Source organism: Opisthocomus hoazin, chromosome 9 (assembly GCF_030867145.1).
Source record: "Opisthocomus hoazin isolate bOpiHoa1 chromosome 9, bOpiHoa1.hap1, whole genome shotgun sequence".
In the NCBI taxonomy this organism is placed as follows: Eukaryota; Metazoa; Chordata; class Aves; order Opisthocomiformes; family Opisthocomidae; genus Opisthocomus; species Opisthocomus hoazin.
Window position 1 is genome coordinate 18,235,030 of NC_134422.1, and position 16,832 is coordinate 18,251,861.

Genomic DNA, 16,832 nt, shown 5'->3' on the forward strand with positions numbered 1-16,832 from the left:
AGCTGGGGGGCCTCAGCGAGGGGGGGACAACCTCCAGGCGGGACGCAGAGCGTCGTGGCAGCCCGCGGCCCGGACAAGGATGGATTTGGCAGGGGGGGTCCCCCAGCCCCTCCCGGGGGGGCTTGGCCAGGCGGCACACGGGTCCCCCCCCTCCCCCCCCCGCCAGCTCTGACTCCGGCTCCAGGCTGGAAACTTGCGCTCAGCCGGCCGTGACCGTGAGGGTGTGAGTCGGGGGAGGGACGTGCGGGGGGAAGGACGCGCTGGCGGGGTGAGCTGTAATGCCCCCCCCCCCGTGCCTCAGTTTCCCATCTGCAGCCGCCAGCCCGAAGAGGAAGGGCAGGGTGGGACGGGGGGGGGGGGCTTCTCTTCCTACACGCTGGGGTGGCATCTGACCCCCCAAAAAAAAAGCATCCCTGTCCCACTGCCCCCCACTCCGCCGTGGTAGAGGTACCGATGAGGGGATGTGCCAGCTGGGACAGGGGACAGATGGGGACAGCACCCCCCCAGGCCCAGGGGCAGGGGAGGCTGGGGGGCCCGATCCTGCTCACCGCACCAAGCAGGGGGGGAGCCCCCATCCATGCACCCCCCCCATCATTACAGCCCTCATTAATCAGCCTCGTTACTGCCCACAAATGAAAGCCCCAGTGGAGGGGTGTCCCCACCGCCCCCATAAATCACCCCCTCCCATTCACCCATGACAAGCCCGGGCCCCTCGGGGGGGCAGGGACGAGGGCCATGTGACAGGGACAGGGTGGCCACAGGGACACTGCCCGTGAGCATCACTCAGAGCTCATTTTCTCAGCGGCGGGGGGGGGGGGGGGGGGCACAGACGGCGGCACTTCTCCCGGGAAACCCCACCACTGGTGCGGGCATGTACCCCCCAGTGCGGGGCCAGCCTTGGTGGGATTCTTCTGCATCCCCCCTCCCAGGGTCACCGTGTCCCCAAGACCCCCCCGCCCGCTCCCAGCAGAGGTGTCCCCACACTGCTCTAGGGTGCATGGGGTGCACACAGACGTCGCACAAGTATCCCCCCCGTGTACACACACGCACGGGCACACTCAGCACACCACACACACGGCCCGTGTCACACGCGTGCATGGGTGCCCATTTGGGCGCGGGGGGGCTGGGGGACACCCCTCTAACAGCTCACACAGGTGTAAAGCCCCACTACTGCTGCCCCCAACGCACACGCACGTACCAGGGGGCACACACACACCCCCCCCACGCGGGGACATGCACCCCATGGCAGCTCCCGAGGGACCGGCAGTGCACCCATGGTCTCGCCCCAGCCCCACCTGCACGCTCATGAACGCACACATGCACGAGCACACGCGTGTTACACACCACTGTGAGTCCTGCATCAGGGACACACGGATACAGGGACGGAGAAGGGACCACGCAACTGCTGTCCCGCACCCCAACGCTGCCACCCAGCCACCCACAGCACCCTCCCGTGCCCCCTGGCAGCTCACGGTCCTGCGTCCCCTGCGTGCGCCGGGGTCCCCGAGCTGCCGGGGGACCTCTCCCTCCTCCAGGCTGAGTCCCTGCCCTGGCACGCACTGGCCTGTCACCACCCCGCAGTGACACTCCTCCTGGCACTGCCCGGCCGGTGGCTTTGGCACCCGCTTTGCTGGCATGGTGCAGCCGGAGCGGTGAAGCAAAGGTTCCCAAAGGTGAGGGAACCGAGCGAGGGTGGCACAGCGGGACCCCCGCACCCTCCGCCGGCCTCTCCCCTCCCTGCCTCAGTTTCCCCGGCACGAGCGGCAGAGCAGGACGGGTCCCCACGCCAGGTGCCGCGTGGGCACCGGGATCCCCCGTGCCGGGCAATCCTTTGGAGCAGGGATCCCACACGCACCAGGTGCCGATGGGCGCAGGGATGCCCCACACCGGGGGCTTATGGGGGTCCCTCGTGCTGGGCACTTTTTTGGGCGCAGGGATCCCACACGGACTGAGCACTTCACGGGCACAGAGCTTCCCAGTGCCGGGTGCTTACGGGCACAGGGACCCCCCATGCCGGGCACCTTCTGGGCACAGGGAACTCTCGTGCCGGGTGCTTTACAGGCACGAGGGTGTCCCTGCGCTGGACACAGGGGTGTCCCCACATCGTGGGTGCTGTAAGGACACAGGGACACCCCCCCTGCATCCACGCTCGCTCTGTACAGACCCAGGGATCCCAGCGGATCCCTTTGCATGAAGCGCTGCACAGCAGATCCCAGCAGATCCCCTCCAGCCAGGCACTGCAGGGGCCCGCGGGTGCGGGTTATAGGGTGCGGGGGGGGAGGGGGTCACAGTCCCACGCTGGAGGGGGGTGACAAGGAGAGACAAAGGACATGCCCGGCACCCCGTCATGATATATGCACGGTTTAACCCCCCGCTGCCCGCAGCAGGCAGGGCCAGCGCCAGCCTGCACCCCGTCCCCCCCCGCAGCCCGCCCCAGCTCCGCACCCCCCCCCCCCCCCGCAGCCCCTAACCCTAACGCCGGTGCCCGCTTACCTCCCGGCGGCGGCGGGCGCGGAGGGGCAGGAGGCAGGACACCAGGGACTTCCCCCAACGAACCAAGGTGGCAAAGCACCAGCTCAGCCGGGTCATGGTGCCCCTGCCCGGGGGTCACCCGGCCGGGGGGGGGGGCAGGGGCCGACCCCTGCTCAGGGCACTCACGAGGGGGGCGGACAAACCCAGCGGTGCCTCCCCCCCCCGACACCCCCTCCGGGCTGCAACAAGCTCCGGTGCCCGGGAGGTGCCCGGGGTGGGCACGGGGCAGTGCGGTGATGAGCTGGGGGGCTGCGGTCCCACCGGGCCCTGTGTCCCCCCCCGCGGTCCCCCAGCGTCGCCTGCGCGCTGGCAGCCAGGCAGGGAGCACCGTGCCCGCCCATGTCCTGCAGTGCTTGGGTGGGAGCCAGCTCCGCCACGCTCCCCCTCCTCCCCCTCCTCCTCCTCCTCCTCCTTTTCCTCCTCCCCACACACGGGGGCTCGGGGCCCCCCGGGCTCACCCGCCTGCCCCCCGGGCACAGCATCCCCTGGGGTGGATGCCGGACCCTAGCAGTGCCCCACCTCCAGCCCCCTCTGCTGTGGGGGTGGAGGACCCCGGGCGCCGGGGGTCGATGGCAGCTCAACACGCAACACCTCCAGCCCCCCACCTCAGTTTCCCCAGCACCCCCTGCCCACCCCAAGCCCGCATACAGGGGGGCTTCCCTGCCCCACTGCCAGCCCACCGCACCTCTCCGCTTCCCAGGAGCCTGAGGACACCTTCAGGGACCCCCCATTCAGGCCCCCCCAGCGGACTCCCCTCTCCAAAGGGCGCCCGGCTGATGAAGCACGCGGCGGGCACAGCGTTAACCAGGGGAACCCCTCGCCGCAGGACACCCCAACACGGCCCCGGGCACCCCCACCCCGCCACAGGGCTTGCGTAGGGCAGGGGGTCAGGGTGCCCAACACCCTGCCGCTGCACCAGGGACACACCACCCACCCCCCCCGCCCCGCACCCATCTGGATGGTGCCAAGGGGGCTGGCAGCAGCACCCCCAATGCCACCACGACACCACGGTGATGCCATCAAGGACCGGTCCCCACGGGCAGCTGCTGGTGCCAAGCGCCAGGCCTGGGCGCTAATCACATTTGCCCCAGGAAGGCTCGCAGCAAGCAGCAGCGCCAGGGAGAGGCACGGGGGGCTTGGGGGGGGTGTCCCACGCGCTCCACGGCTGTCCCCGACAGCCCTGCCTGGCACCCTGCGGCTGGGAGAGGGCTGGCGGGCAGGGGGTGCTCGGGTACAGCCCCCCCAACCCCGAGCAGCAGGGAGGTGACATCACCGCTGGCTCCACCGCCCCCACCCGCATTTAATTAGCAGATGGCCCCCGCACCCCGGACCCCCCCGCCGGCCAGCGCCAGGCCATTAGCTTTATTGGCTGCGCTGAACGAGGGCCAGGCCTCATTAATTGGATTGCGCCCGCGCCAAGGACGGGCGGGCGTCCTCCCCCTCCCCAGCACCCCCTTAGCTGGGGCAGGGACGGGGACCCCGACGCCAGGGCGCTGCGGTGGCACCCGCCTTTGTGAGGGGTGGGCAGGGGCAAGGCCCCCCCCGCGGGTGTCGGGGTCCTGCCCGTGGGGTGCCTGGTGGGTGGGGATTGTGCAGCCGCGGGCACGCGTGCAGGTGTGCACGCACACGCGGGTGCCCCATGCCCACGCCTGCCACACGTGTGTGGCTTGCACCGACACATGCATCCCTACAGCCGTGCACGCACAGCCTGGACACGCGTGCAATCGCACACACACACGCACACGCGTCCCCCCTGGCACCACGGGGCGATGCTCCGCCGCCCCCCCAACACCCTGCCCACCGCCCCGTCTGATGCGGGGTGCTGTGCTCCGCGCCCACAGAGACCCCGCTGCAGGGTAGCGTGGGGGAGGCTGAGCGGCACCCCGGGCACTGCCACCTGCTCCCCCACGTCCCCTGGCTGCTCGGGGGCACCCCGCGCCCCAGCACCCCCCTCCTGCGAGCCAGGAGGATGCGCGGAGGCCCAGGGTCCCGCTCAGCATCACTTCCTACTTTCATTTCGGTGCCGAGCCGAGGCCTGGCTGGGGGTGGCGGGTGCCTCCCAGGGCTCCCCCCGGGTGGCACAGGTAGGGGCAGCGGGTGCTGAGGGGGGGGTGGCGGGGGGAAGGACATGGGGGCAGCTGGGGGTATCTGCCAAAACCAGGGGGTGGTGGGGAGAGGGATGGCAGCGGGTCCCCATGCCTGGCACCGGGAGGGGGGTGAGCCAGCTTCACCCTCGCCCCCCCAAAAGGGTTTAGCCCCCGCCCCAGAAGGAGCCCGCAAAGGGGGACAGGCACAGTGGCTGAGGGGCTCTGCCAGGCTGAGGGCCCCCCAGGCACAGATAGCAAAGTGGGGGGCCTTGCCCAGGGAAGAGTTTGCACCTTGGCTCCAGGCACAGCCCCCATGTGGGGGGCAGATGCCCGAGGGGGGGGCTGTGAGCCTGGCTAGGGTGGGCTGCAGCTCCTGGGGGGGCTCTCTGTGTCCAGGGACTCTTGCCCCTGGTGGCTGTTGTGCTTGGGAAGGGGGGGCTCTGTGCCAGGGGCAGCTGCTGCCCCAGGGGTGCTGTTGGCTGCTGCTAGCTGGGTACGGGTCCCAGATCCCCTCCCCGAAAACTGAAGAGGGGTCCCTCCAAGCACTCCCAAGCCCCATTCCCATGGGAGAGCATCAGAATACCCCCCAGGCCTGGCGCTGTCCTTTCCCCCACTGCAGGGGCTGCACAGGAGGACCAGCCTCGCCAACCCCCTCCCCAAAACTGGCACCCCCCAAACCGGGGAGCAGGGTGCCAGTAGGCCAAGCTGCGGTGCCTGATGTGATGCGGGGCGGGCAGGAGGTGGCTCCTGCGGCCCCCCCCAACCTCCCACACTTCCTCCTGGCCGAGGTACAAAAGCAGAAGCAGGCGGGCACAGCGTGGGCACGGGGACAGGCCGACATCCCCCCCAACACCCAGCGAGCGCCTCGGGTCCCCCCACAGCTCCTGGCAACAGGTAAGGGGCTCCTCTTCCTGGGGGAAACTGAGGTATGGGCAGGGTGGGCAGAGGGGGAGATGGCTTGTCCAAGGTCACCCAAGGGCACTGGGACGGGAACCCAGGCATCCGGAGTCCCGTGTCCCGCTCTGCCCGCCCGAGGCACTCTGCTGTGGCAGGGGGCACGGGGCACTCACACATTCTTGGGCACGCTTGGGCACATGTGCACCCTGCTGTGCACCCGCCATGTACACACACGTGTGCTCCCCCAGCCCTGTGCCCAGCCACCACCGGCTGTGACAAGCCCCAGACCTGCCACCTCCATGGGCACTGTCCCTAGGATGCCACCCTCCACCCCCAAAACCTCCCCTCTGCGCCGTGCTCTGCAGCCCCCTGCCCCATGCCGACAACACCCCCAAGCCCCACGCCAGCCCCGCAGGCAGCACGCTGTGCCAGGCAGCTCTGCCTGGGGGGCTGCTCAGTTTGGGGGGCTGCGTGCCCCTCTTCCACACCCCCCTGCGAGCCCCCCGTGCTGTTCGTGGTGTGAGCGGGGGAAGCGAGAGCAGAAGCAAAGGCAGCGCTTCCCCCGCGCCAAACCCACATCCTGAATCCTGGGGGATGGGGAGAGGGACGAGGACAGGGACAAGCCGGGGTGGGGCAGCCCAGCCCCAGGAACCCCCCCAAGGAGTGGGGGCAGAGGCTGGGGTCATTTTGGGACAGGGCACACGGACAGCTAAGGCGGTACAGCATGGGGCACCTTTGCCTACCCCATACCCTGTGTAGTGGGGGGACGTGGGCAGGGAAAGGGGATGCCTGAGCCCACCCCCTCTTACCTTAACAGCAAGCGGCTCCGGGGTGGAGCTGCCGGGGTTCAGACCCTCTCCTTGGAGCAGAGAGTTTGGAGGTGCCAGGTGAGTGGCAGCCGGGCACCTCTCATCGCTGCTGCTGCCTTTGCAGACCCCCAGGGACAGCCATGGCAGGGGATGGGGAGCTCAACCGTATCATCAAGGACCTGCAGAGTAAGTGTGCCAGCCTGTCCCCTGCCAGCGTGTCCCCTGCACAGCACACGTCACCCTGGCCGTGCCAGGTCCCTCTTCGCACCCAGCCCGCGGGCAGCAGGGGGGTGTCGCTGCCGGGGGGTGCTCTAAAGCATCTCAGTGCCAACCTTGCCACTGCTGCCTGCTCCCGTCCTCGCTGCCAGCCCCAGGGGACCGGCAGCGCCCAGCGGGTACCTGTGCCCCTCGCTCCCCCTGCTCCCCCATTTCATCCCAGGGCAGGTTCCTCTTTCGCCCGCCAGCAGAAATCCCCGGGTCTGGGAGCCGGGAGGCTGTGGGGAAGGGGGGTGGGACGGGGCAGGGTGCCCGCTGCCTGGGCAGGGCTGTGCCAGCTCAGCCCTGCCGTCCCGCAGAGACCGTGACGGAGCTGAACCGCAGATACCGGGAGCAGAACCTGCCAGTGACAGACGGGAGCCGGGAGCTGCACAGCCTCTGTGCCCAGCTGGAGTTCCTCCTCCAGGTACCGCCGCTCCTCCGTCCCCGGTGCTCCAGGCCTCATTTTCCCCTGGGGCGCAGCTGAGAGCGGAGAGGACCCCATGACAGCCGGTTCGGGGGGTGAGGTAACGCCAGCCGGTGTTGTCCGGCCCTGGGCATCCCCAGCCATGCGAGCAGCCGGACCGGGCTCACACACATCCACGTGTGTAATTGCACGTGCTGCAAAAGGGAAACTGAGGCACATAGCCAGCGAAGAGGGGACAGCCAGGGGACTCCAGGACCCACCCTGCTGGGGAAGCTGGCTGGATCCCAGCCCCACAGGGGACAGGCTAGGGGGGAACAGGGGACACCCCCAAACGAGCAAGTCCAAGCTCGTGTCTCTGCCAGTTTGACATGAAGGAGAAGAGGAGCTTCTTCGGGCAGCGCAAGGACTATTGGGACTTCTTGTGCCAGGGCCTGGCACGGCGCCGGCAGGAGCACGAGGGCGTTCGCTTCGTCACCTCCCTGGACAAGGTGGGCGCGGGCTGGCGGGGCGCCCGGGGGCTTGCACACGCACGAGTGTACACACTCCAGCTCGTTTGTGGGTGCACATGCACTTGTGCACGGGCACTCACTCAGCCGGGCGCTGAGAACTCGCCCACCGGGGCTACGAAGGGGTTTTCTCCCCTCTGAGGTGCCCACTGCCTCCCAGCTCTGGCCCTGGGGACCCCTTTCCTCACTGCACGGGCTTGGGGGGAGGCTGGCGTGGCAGGGCCGGCTAACCCCCTCTCCTCACAGCTGAAGACCCCCGTGGGCAGGGGCCGAGCCTTCCTGCGGTACTGCCTGGTGCACCGACAGCTGGCAGAGTCCCTGCAGCTCTGCCTCCTCGACCCCGAGACCCTCCGGTGAGAGCAGGGGGGGATGCTGGAGGCACCCCTCAGCACCCGATCGGTAAGGGGGTGCCCACCCCGGGTCAGGGAGGGGTGCGTGAGCCCATTTTGTGGTTGCAGTGAGTGGTACTACGCCCGCAGCCCCCTCCTGAGCCCCCAGCGCCGGGCAGAGATCCTGGGCAGCCTCTACGAGCTGGACGGCGTCACCTTCCGCCTGGCCCTGCGCAGGACTGACCTGGACGTCGCCTGGCCCATGTTCTCCGAGTGAGCCTGGGGACGCGACGGGGGGCACGGCAGCACGCGGGGGCTTTGGGGGTACAGGGGGTGCCGGGGCCATCAGGGGTGTCAGGGGGTCAGCATCGCAGCACACAGGCATCCCCCTGCCACCCCGGACCCCACACTGTGTGCGCTGTGACATGTGTCACCAGCCCTGCTGCCCTCTCCATCCCCAAAGGCCAACTGTGTCCAGGGAGCCCCGCGGGAGGGTGGCAGCGCCTGGGTTGCCCCGGGGGTGACCTGGGTGCCCTGAGCTCCGTGTCCCCTCCAGGATGCTGGTACGACCTGGTGTGGTGGCCACAAGCGGCCCCGTGGAGGCAGCTCTGCAGATGGGCGACACCGGCACTGGGGCACACGGACAGCCCGGTGGCATCTCCTGTCCCACCGCGGCACCCCAGGGAGTGCCAGCCCACCCGTGCTCCCCCTCCTTGACAGCCCCGCGGGCAGGGGGCATCAGGGTGGAGGAGGAGGAGGACACGGAGGTGAAGGAGGATGAGGAAGATAAAGAGGAGGTGGAAGAGAAGGATGACGAGGAGGAGGACGCGGAGGTGAAGGAGGATGAGGAAGATGAAGAGGAGGTGGAAGAGGAGGAGGATGAGGAGGAGGACGTGGAGGTGAAGGAGGACGTGGAAGAGGAAGATGAAGAGGAGGTAGAGGAGGAGGAGGATGAGGAGGAGGACGTGGAGGTGAAGGAGGACGTGGAAGAGGAAGATGAAGAGGAGGTAGAGGAGGAGGAGGACGAGGAGGAGGACGTGGAGGTGAAGGAGGACGTGGAAGAGGAAGATGAAGAGGAGGAGGACGACGAGGAGGAGGAGGACACGGAGGCAGATGTGGAGGACGTGGAGGCGGAGGAGGGTGCGGAAGAGGAGGGTGAAGGGGTGATGGAGGAGGAGGATGACGAGGAGGAGGCGGAGGAGCGTGCGGGAGAGGAGGATGAAGAAGGGCTGAAGGACGCGGAGCTGGAGGAGGCGGGCGCGGCGGGGCGGGGGGACGCGCCCGGCACCGGCCGCACGCCGGTCCCGCGTCCTCCTCTCCCCAGCCGGGCGGGCGGGGCGGAGGCGTCGCTGAGGGCGGCGGTGTCGCGGCTGCGGGCCGAGCTGGGGCGGCGGGAGGCGGCGCGGCGGGCGCAGGAGCGGCGGCGGCGGGAGGCGGCGGGGGCGGGGGGGGGAACGCGGACGGAGGCGGCGGGGGACGCCGGTGCCCCGGGAGAGGCGGCCGCCGTGGAGGAGGTGCTGCGGCGGGCGCTGGAGCTGGCCCGCGGACCCCAGGAACCCCCGCCGGACCCCCGGGAGGAGGGGGAGCCCGGCACGGCCGCCGCCATGGCCACGGTACGGGCGAGCCTGGGGGGAGGGGGGGGGTAACCGAGGCGGAGGGCCCGGGCTGGGCTGACCCCCGGTGTCCCGCAGCGCCTGGCCGCCCTGGCCGCCGCGGCGCGGGAGGAGGCTCGGCAGAGCCGGCAGCAGCTCCAGGCCCAGCGGCAGGAGGTGGCACGGCTGCAGGAGCAGCTCGGCAGGTCGGGCGGGCCCCCCCCCCCCTTCCCCGATCCCCCCTTCCCCGAGCCCACCGCCCCCTGTCCCGTCCATGCTCGCGCTGGGTTTCCCCTGGGAACCTCCCGTGGTCCCCAAGTTGGAGCCAGGGGAGCAGCAGCTGGGGGTGGGCAGGGGGAAGGAGGGAAGGATTTGGGGAGGGAGGCATCTGCTGGGGGACTGATGGGTGGGTGGAGGGGTGGGTGCCCAGAGGGGCAGAAGAACGAATTTGGGGCGAGTCAATGGATGGAGGCATGGAGGGGTGGGTGGAGGAATGAATTTGGGGTGAATAGAGGGATGGAGGGGATGGATGAAGGGATGAATTTGGGATGAAGAAGTTGATGGGCGGGCACACAGAGAGATGGGTGAATTTGAGAAGGAGGGATGAATTTAAGGTGAGTAGATGGATGGATGGATGGGCAGAAGGACAGAGGGACGGGCATGGGGAAGGATGGATGAACAGCTGGGAAGTGGATGGGTGGCTGGCCTGGCAGATGGCAAGGATGGGGAGCCAGCTTGGGGATGAATGGGCACCGGATAGAGGGAGGGATGGGTGGATGGGTGGATGGATGGATGGATGGATGGATGGATGGATGGATGGATGGAAAGATGGCCAGCTGAAGGACAGGGGGACCATCTCCCTGCTGCCCCACGGCAGGGCCCGGCAGGACGGCGAGCGCTTGGCATCGGCGCTGCAGCGGGCACAGCGGGAGGCCCTGGAGCGGGAGGCCACACGTGGTGCCGAGCAGGCGCGGCAGCAGGAGCTCATCCGCGACATGAAGGGGCGGCTGCTGGAGCTGCTGCGGTGAGAGTCCCGGGGACCCCACCGGTGTGGGGCCACCCCCACGCACGGGCATGGGGGCCCAAACCCTTTTGCCCAGAGGAGGGCACCAGAGCCCGGGTGGATCCTGCTCATCACCTCAGGAGAGCCAGGGGAGGCTTGGGTGCCCTCCTTGGGTTTGGGGTACCAGGCCATGCTCCCGGGCCCCGCTGCGGGCACGCTCCTGCCGGGGCTGAGCTGTCCCCTCCCGCAGGGAGAAGGATGCCCTGTGGCAGAAGACGGAGGGCATTGACACCCCGATGCCCAACCCGCCGCCCCACAATGCGGGGCTGTGTGCCCGCTGCCGCAAGGATTTCCGCCTCCTCTCCCGGCGGTACAACTGCAGGTGGGCTTGGGGGGCACTGGGGGTGGCACAGGGTGGCACGGTGCTCACCACCCGCTCTCTTGCCAGGCTCTGCCAGGGCAAGGTGTGCCACGCGTGCTCCGTGGACGCAGGCAAGCAGGGGCGATGCTGCCTGCTTTGCTACCAGCAAAGGCACTCACAGGCTACGTGAGCCGGGACCGCAGCCCTCCCGCCGTGCCTGGGACACCCCCTGCCCTGGCTGCCTTCTCTTGGACTTACCGGGGACCCAGGCATCCGGGGCCAGCAGGCAGGTCCTGCTGCCCAGCATTTCAGGTTTGAGACGTGTCTTTCTTGTGGCCGGTCCACAGAGAGGAAAACAACCTGCTCCCGCTACCACTCTGGCTCCCATGTCATCTATCGGTTGTCACCGGATTGACCCCCAGTCTGGGTGCAGGGTGGGGGGATGCCGGTATGGGGGTGTCTAAGCCCTCCTGGGGGGAACCGTCCGCATAAGGGGTGTCCCAGCTGTGGCCAGGCTGAGCCGCCGCCTGCCCCGTCCTGCAGCGGTGCGGCAGCAGTGGGCAGGGGAGACGGCTCTTGGCCAACAGCCCCGGCTTCCTGCCAGGCTTTGAGAAACCTCTTTGGCAAGAGGTTTCCCAGACGCAAAGGTGATGGTCTGTCCCTGCCCAGCACCCCTCTGGACTCTGCCCAGCTCCAGGGCTCCCTGCATGGGTGCCAGGAGACCCCTGTACCCACCCACAAGCCAGCACACGGCTGGCACCCACTGATGCCCACACAGTTAAGGACCCCCAGGAGCCTGGATCAGGGGGATGGAGGAGCAGTACAGGACCCCCGTGGAGAGATGCTGGGGCAGACACCCCTATACCTGGCACACAGGATGGCAGGAGGGACCCCAGTAGGGTCACAGCCCCCTCTTCAGCCCCTCTGCCCCCCCCAGGTGCTAGCCCCTGTTGCCCAAGCCGGGGCGGAAAGGTCCCGGTTGTGTAAGGGACAGGTTCCCAGCCCTTTGCACAACAGTGTCCTGGCACCGCAGCGCCGGGGGGGCCAGGGGTGCACCCTTCGGGCAGAGGTCACGGGGCTGGTTCGGTGTCAGCAAGGGGGCTGCCCAGGGATCTTTCAGTGATTTGCTCCACCGCGACTCAGGTCAGGAAGGGGGTGGCTTTGTCCCCACGTAGGACAGACATCACACAGACGCCCGTTCTGGGGAAGTGCTGTGACGTGGCTGCAGGGAGCAAGTCCCGGGTTTGGGTCCCTTCTGGGGACGCACAGGATGCCGAACCCTCTGCAACAGCCTCTTGGGCAACAGCCCTTCCCCGGCCTGGAAGCAGGGTAACCCACACCTCGCCGGGCTCGGATGGCACCACCACTTTGGCACTGAGGTGACGAGCGCAGGACCCACCATCCCCGAAGATGTGCCCTGGCCCCATCCCGCCTTCTCCCTCCCCGTGGCAAAGAAGAGCCAGACCTGGGTGGTCAACCCACAACTGCTTTATTTCTGGACAGCTGTCAGCCATGAACCCTGTCCCCACAGCGGGGTCGCGGGGTCCCTGAAGTCACAGGCTCTGCCCCAAAGAGCAGAAAAGGTGGATGGCACTTGGCATCGCTCCCCTGGCAATGAGGTCCTACCCCCTTGCTGCCCAAGCCCCCCTCCAGCCGGGGTCCAGCATCCAGTGGTGGCCCTGCCCATCCCCATGGCATCACCACCTGCATCCCAGGGGGCTGGGTGAGGGTGCTGGGATGCGTGGGGTGCTGGGTCCTGCTGGGAGCCGTGAGGGTCAGGTCCCAGCAGGGCTCAGAGGGTGGTGGAGGTATTGCCGGAGGTGGAGGTGTAGGAGGGGCGGCCATAGCGGGCCACGGCATCCTTGCTGATGAGCCCGCGCTGTGCCAGGATCTTGAGGAAGCTGTTGCGAAACTTCTGCCCAATGAAGGCATAGATGATGGGGTTGATGCAGCTGTGGGCGAAGCCCAGGACCTGTGTGACAGAGAGGGCCGCATCGATGCGGTTCCTCCTCTCGCAGGTCTCAGAAATGGCCCGTGTCCTCATGAGGGTGTCGCTCACCAACGTGATGTTGTAGGGCAGCCAGCAGATGAGGAAGACCAGCACCACGGCAAAGATGACCTTCATGGCCCGCTGCTTCTGGGCGTTCTTGGTCTGCAGGAGGGTGTGGATGGTGACGCCGTAGCAGAAGAGCATCACCAGGAGGGGCAGGGCGAAGCCGAAGGTCTGCGGCAGGATCCGCAGCACCACCCGCCACTTGGCCGTGTCCTCGCCACCGATGCGCTCGTAGCACACGGTGCCATTGCTGGGCGAGGGGAAAGCCTCACGGAACAGCAGCACGGGCAGGGAGAGCAGGATGGAGAAGACCCAGATGCCCAAGCAGACAAACTTCACCCAGTGCCTCTTCTCGGTGGCGGCACGGGTGGCGTAGACAATGGCCAGGTAGCGGTCCACGCTGATGCAGGCCAGCAGCAGGATGCCACTGTAGAAGTTGGCCTCCTGCAGCACGGAGATGGCTTTGCACATCACGGTGCCAAAGACCCACTCATGGGCTCGGTAGGCGGCCCAGAGCGGCAGGCTGAAGGCGAAGAGTAGGTCCGCCACGGCCAGGTTGAGCAGGTAGACGTCAGTGACGGAGCGGTTGGTGTGGCTGGAGGTCACCACCAGCACCACCAGCCCATTCCCCACCACACTGAGGAGGAAGACAAGGCAGTAGATCACCACCACCAGGTACTTGTTGAGGGCAGAGCTGTCGGGCCGGCATGGGGCTGAGGAGATAGCGGTGTCGGGCAAGGCCGTGTTGTCATCATAGGTGTAGTTGTAGATGGAGAGCAAGTTGGACAAATCCCCACTGAAGGAGAAGGACTCCATTTTGCCTGTGTAGCACAAAGCAGCATGAGCGTGGGGTGGGAGGGTGGTGTGGGCCAGGGGTGACAGTGTCTCTGGGTCCCCTGGCATCTCCATTGCACCCCAGGTCCCCTCCCACCCAGTGGGCAGCCCCCCTCCATCGGTCCACCACTGTATCCACACTGTACCAGGTAATGGGCAGTGCTGCAGGTGGACACCATCCCTCATATGTCCCCTTGTATAACATCCCCAGCAGCCCCCAGTCTGCTCCACTTCACCCCAGTCCTGTCCCTTCCCTGTCCCCCATGGAGGAAGGGGTGCCCCCACAGACCGGCCACCTCTTCTCGAGTTGGAGGGCGCTCCCATCAAAGTATCACATCCCCCCATGTAATCCCTGGGTTGTCCTGGTTTGTGTGGGTCCTTCAAAAGCCTCTGAGCTCTTTGGGCACCTCAGGGCCCCCCGGGCATCTCCAGAGTCCTTCCAGCACCTCTAGATCCCTCCAGCCTCTTCATCCCCTCACGCACCGCTGCTGGAGCTGCCCTTCCTGCCACCCCATCCAGCGGCGAGGCTGCGGTCACGGTGCCCGGGGCAGGTGGCACTTTGAGAAGGTCTGCAGGTGGTTTCACACCCTTCTTCCCACCCACCCCCTGGTCCTGTCCCTGTGTGAGTGGTTTCACACCCTGGACGGAAAGACGTGTCACCCTTTGCGGGCGGCTTTGGAAGTATTTCACATCTCTGGTTTTCCTGTTGCTCAGCCGGATGCTGCCAGGCATCCCTGCGTCCCCCGTGCTTGGCCGCAATGGGGAAATTGCAGGTGACAGTCGCTCTTTGTGTCTCCTCGCGTGTGGGACACCACCTCCCTGCTCTGTCCCTGCCTCCCCAAAGACCATGGGGTTTCAGCCTTCTCCCAGTCAGGATCCGGATCCTCGTTTCCCTCCAGTTTCACCCCTCTGCCCCATTTCCGAGCCCCCGAGCCCGTCCAGGGCTTGGCGGTGGGAGGGCTGCTGGGGGTGCACCTGCCACTGCCCCTGCCTGGAGAAATCCCTCCCTGCTGGTGCGGTGATGTTGGGATGGTGACCCTGGCGCGGTGACGCCCCGGCATCCTGGAGGACTGCGGCCGGGGACATTGCCGGTGCCGATGGGGAAAGGTCCCCCCGAGCAGGGCCACCTTGAGCACGGGGCACAGCTGGACACCAGCGCTTCCCCTCACTCTATTTTTGTCTGGTGCTTCTGCTTCCCCTCTCCAAAATCCCAGCAGTTCCTCTGGGGCCGGGTATCCCCCACCCGCGGACACCCCGCAGCCGACCTGGCTGGGGGAACAAGCGGCACCCCATTTCCCCTCCCAGCCATGGGAGGGCTGGGGGACACCGCGACGGCCCTGGGGGTCCCCTCGGGGAAGCGGGAGGGACATGGCATGGGGAAGCGCTCTCCTGGATCATCGCTGGGCGAGGAAATGGGAGCGGACGCTTCCCCCCCGGGGGCACCCCCAGAGGGTGTCCCCGATACCACGGGGGCTTGGCACCCCCGGTGAGCCCCGAGCGCAGCCCTGGGAGCCCCCACCCGCCGCCTCCCACGCCCCCCGCACCAGGCAGCCCCTCTGGCAGCCAGAGCAGCCCACCCCGGCCCCCAGCCCAGCCCACATGTGAGGGGGCTCAGCCGGGTTCTGGGGGGCCGGCAAAGCCCGAGGAAAGCCCCACTCTCCGGTGGAGCACCCCGGGAACTCACCGCTTGCCGTCCCCCCAAATCTGGGGTCTTCTCCCCGTCCCAAGCCCGTTGTCACCGGGGAGCACCCAGGCACGGGGGCGAATCCAGGCGTCACCCCAAAAAGGGCTGTGGAGCGGAGGGCGGCAGCGCCGGGCCCCGGGGGTCCCGCCAGGCCGGCCGGAGGATCCCTCACCTGCGCCCGCCGCCCTGACGTTCCCGCACCCCGTCCCGCCGCCGCCCGCTTTATGCCGCCCGGGGAGGAAGCGGGGTTGCAAAACCTTCTCCCAGCGGGAAGGGGAAGTGGCAGCCAGCAGGGACCCTTCCCCAGCCCACCCAGGGCGTCTTCCCCGCGGCCGGGGGGAGCCCGCAGCCCCCCACCACCCTCCTGCCCCAGGGTGTCCCAGGACTCCCGGCAGCGGGTGACACTGGGGCACACCCAGGGGAGCATCCCCCCCCTCTGCAGTGATGCACCCGGAGGGTCTCCAGCGGGGGGTCCTCACCTTGTCCCATGCGAGACCCTCCCCGCGTGCTGCAGCTCCCGCCCCGGGAGAGCGGAGGCCCCCCGGGGCCGGGGGGGGTTGGCGGGGAGGACGGTGGGCGAAGGCCGGGCAGGGCTCCGTGCCTCAGTTTCCCCACTGACAGAATGGGGGTTGGCGCCGGGGTTTTGGGGGGCACAGGGGCACTGCGCCGAAGTTTTGGGCACACCCCCCCGCCCAGCTGCAGGGCACCCTCACAGCCCCCCTAGGGTGTCTCCATTCCCTGGGGTACTCCCATGATTTTGGGGACCCCCATCCCTTCGGGGCATCACCCCGGGTCACCCCGGTTCCCTGGGGCCCCCCCTTACACCTCTGGGGTCCCGTAACCCTGGAACCATCCAGCCCGCGGGAGACACCTTTCCCCCGTGGGCACCCCCGTGTCCCTGCAGCACCCCACTCTTGTGCAGACCCCCGTGCGCCGGGGCACACCCACCTCTGCCTGGAGGCATCCCTCTTCCCTGGGGACACCTCCACACTTTCGAGGACACCCTGACCCCAGGCGCATCCCATAACCCTGGGGACACCTCCACTATTTTGGGGACCCCCCTGACCCCAGGCACACCACAAAACCCTGGGGGCACCTTCACACTTCTAGGGGACCTCCTGACCCCAGGTGCTCCCCATAACCCTGGGGGCACCTCCACATTTTTGGAGACCCCCTGACCCCAGGCGCACCACAAAACCCTGGGGACACCCCCACATTTTCGGGGACCCCCTGACCCCAGCCGCTCCCCATGCCCCGCCCCCCCAGCTGGGGGGGCTTCCCGTACCAAGAGCAGCCCCCAGCCCCCCGGGGCACCCCTCTGCCCATGCCCCCCCACATTTGGGGGGGGACCCCCGGCGCCCCCCTTTCCCGGCGGGCCGGCGGGGGGCGGGGCACCCCGTGACGTCAGCGCGGAGGGCGGGGGCGGGGCGGGCGCGCGGGCGCCACCTCCCGCCGGCTCCGGC

The 16,832-nt window shown here is 68.3% G+C and overlaps 2 protein-coding genes across 3 annotated transcripts; one reads left to right on the plus strand and one right to left on the minus strand.

Moving 5' to 3' along the window:
• Positions 1 to 4,566: 4,566 nt before the first annotated feature.
• RUFY4 (RUN and FYVE domain containing 4) lies at positions 4,567 to 11,083 on the plus strand. Its single transcript, XM_075431055.1, has 14 exons — positions 4,567 to 4,616; positions 5,408 to 5,513; positions 6,450 to 6,511; positions 6,901 to 7,007; positions 7,370 to 7,495; positions 7,760 to 7,866; positions 7,972 to 8,115; positions 8,399 to 8,585; positions 8,706 to 9,242; positions 9,309 to 9,455; positions 9,534 to 9,640; positions 10,312 to 10,458; positions 10,688 to 10,819; positions 10,886 to 11,083. Exons 3-14 carry the CDS (start codon positions 6,466 to 6,468, stop codon positions 10,986 to 10,988), a joined length of 1,890 nt encoding a protein of 629 aa, XP_075287170.1. The 5' UTR covers positions 4,567 to 4,616; positions 5,408 to 5,513; positions 6,450 to 6,465; the 3' UTR covers positions 10,989 to 11,083.
• A 1,183-nt stretch (positions 11,084 to 12,266) lies between these two features.
• LOC104331311 (C-X-C chemokine receptor type 2-like) lies at positions 12,267 to 15,929 on the minus strand. 2 transcript variants are annotated; one of them, XM_075430459.1, is made up of 2 exons: positions 15,849 to 15,929; positions 12,267 to 13,672 (listed from the first exon to the last, which is right to left on the minus strand). In XM_075430459.1, exons 1-2 carry the CDS (start codon positions 15,856 to 15,858, stop codon positions 12,591 to 12,593), a joined length of 1,092 nt encoding a protein of 363 aa, XP_075286574.1. In that variant the 5' UTR covers positions 15,859 to 15,929; the 3' UTR covers positions 12,267 to 12,590. The 2 variants fall into 2 exon arrangements, with proteins under 2 accessions (XP_075286574.1, XP_075286575.1); XM_075430460.1 differs by lacking the exon at positions 15,849 to 15,929 and adding an exon at positions 15,370 to 15,577.
• Positions 15,930 to 16,832: the final 903 nt, after the last annotated feature.

Coding starts and splice junctions, on each gene's coding strand:
- RUFY4 (XM_075431055.1), top strand. CDS start 6,466: ATGGCAGGGGATGGGGAGCTCAACCGTATCATCAAGGACCTGCAGA. Junction 6,512..6,900: donor TATCATCAAGGACCTGCAGA/GTAAGTGTGCCA, acceptor GCCGTCCCGCAG/AGACCGTGACGGAGCTGAAC. Junction 9,456..9,533: donor CGGCCGCCGCCATGGCCACG/GTACGGGCGAGC, acceptor GGTGTCCCGCAG/CGCCTGGCCGCCCTGGCCGC.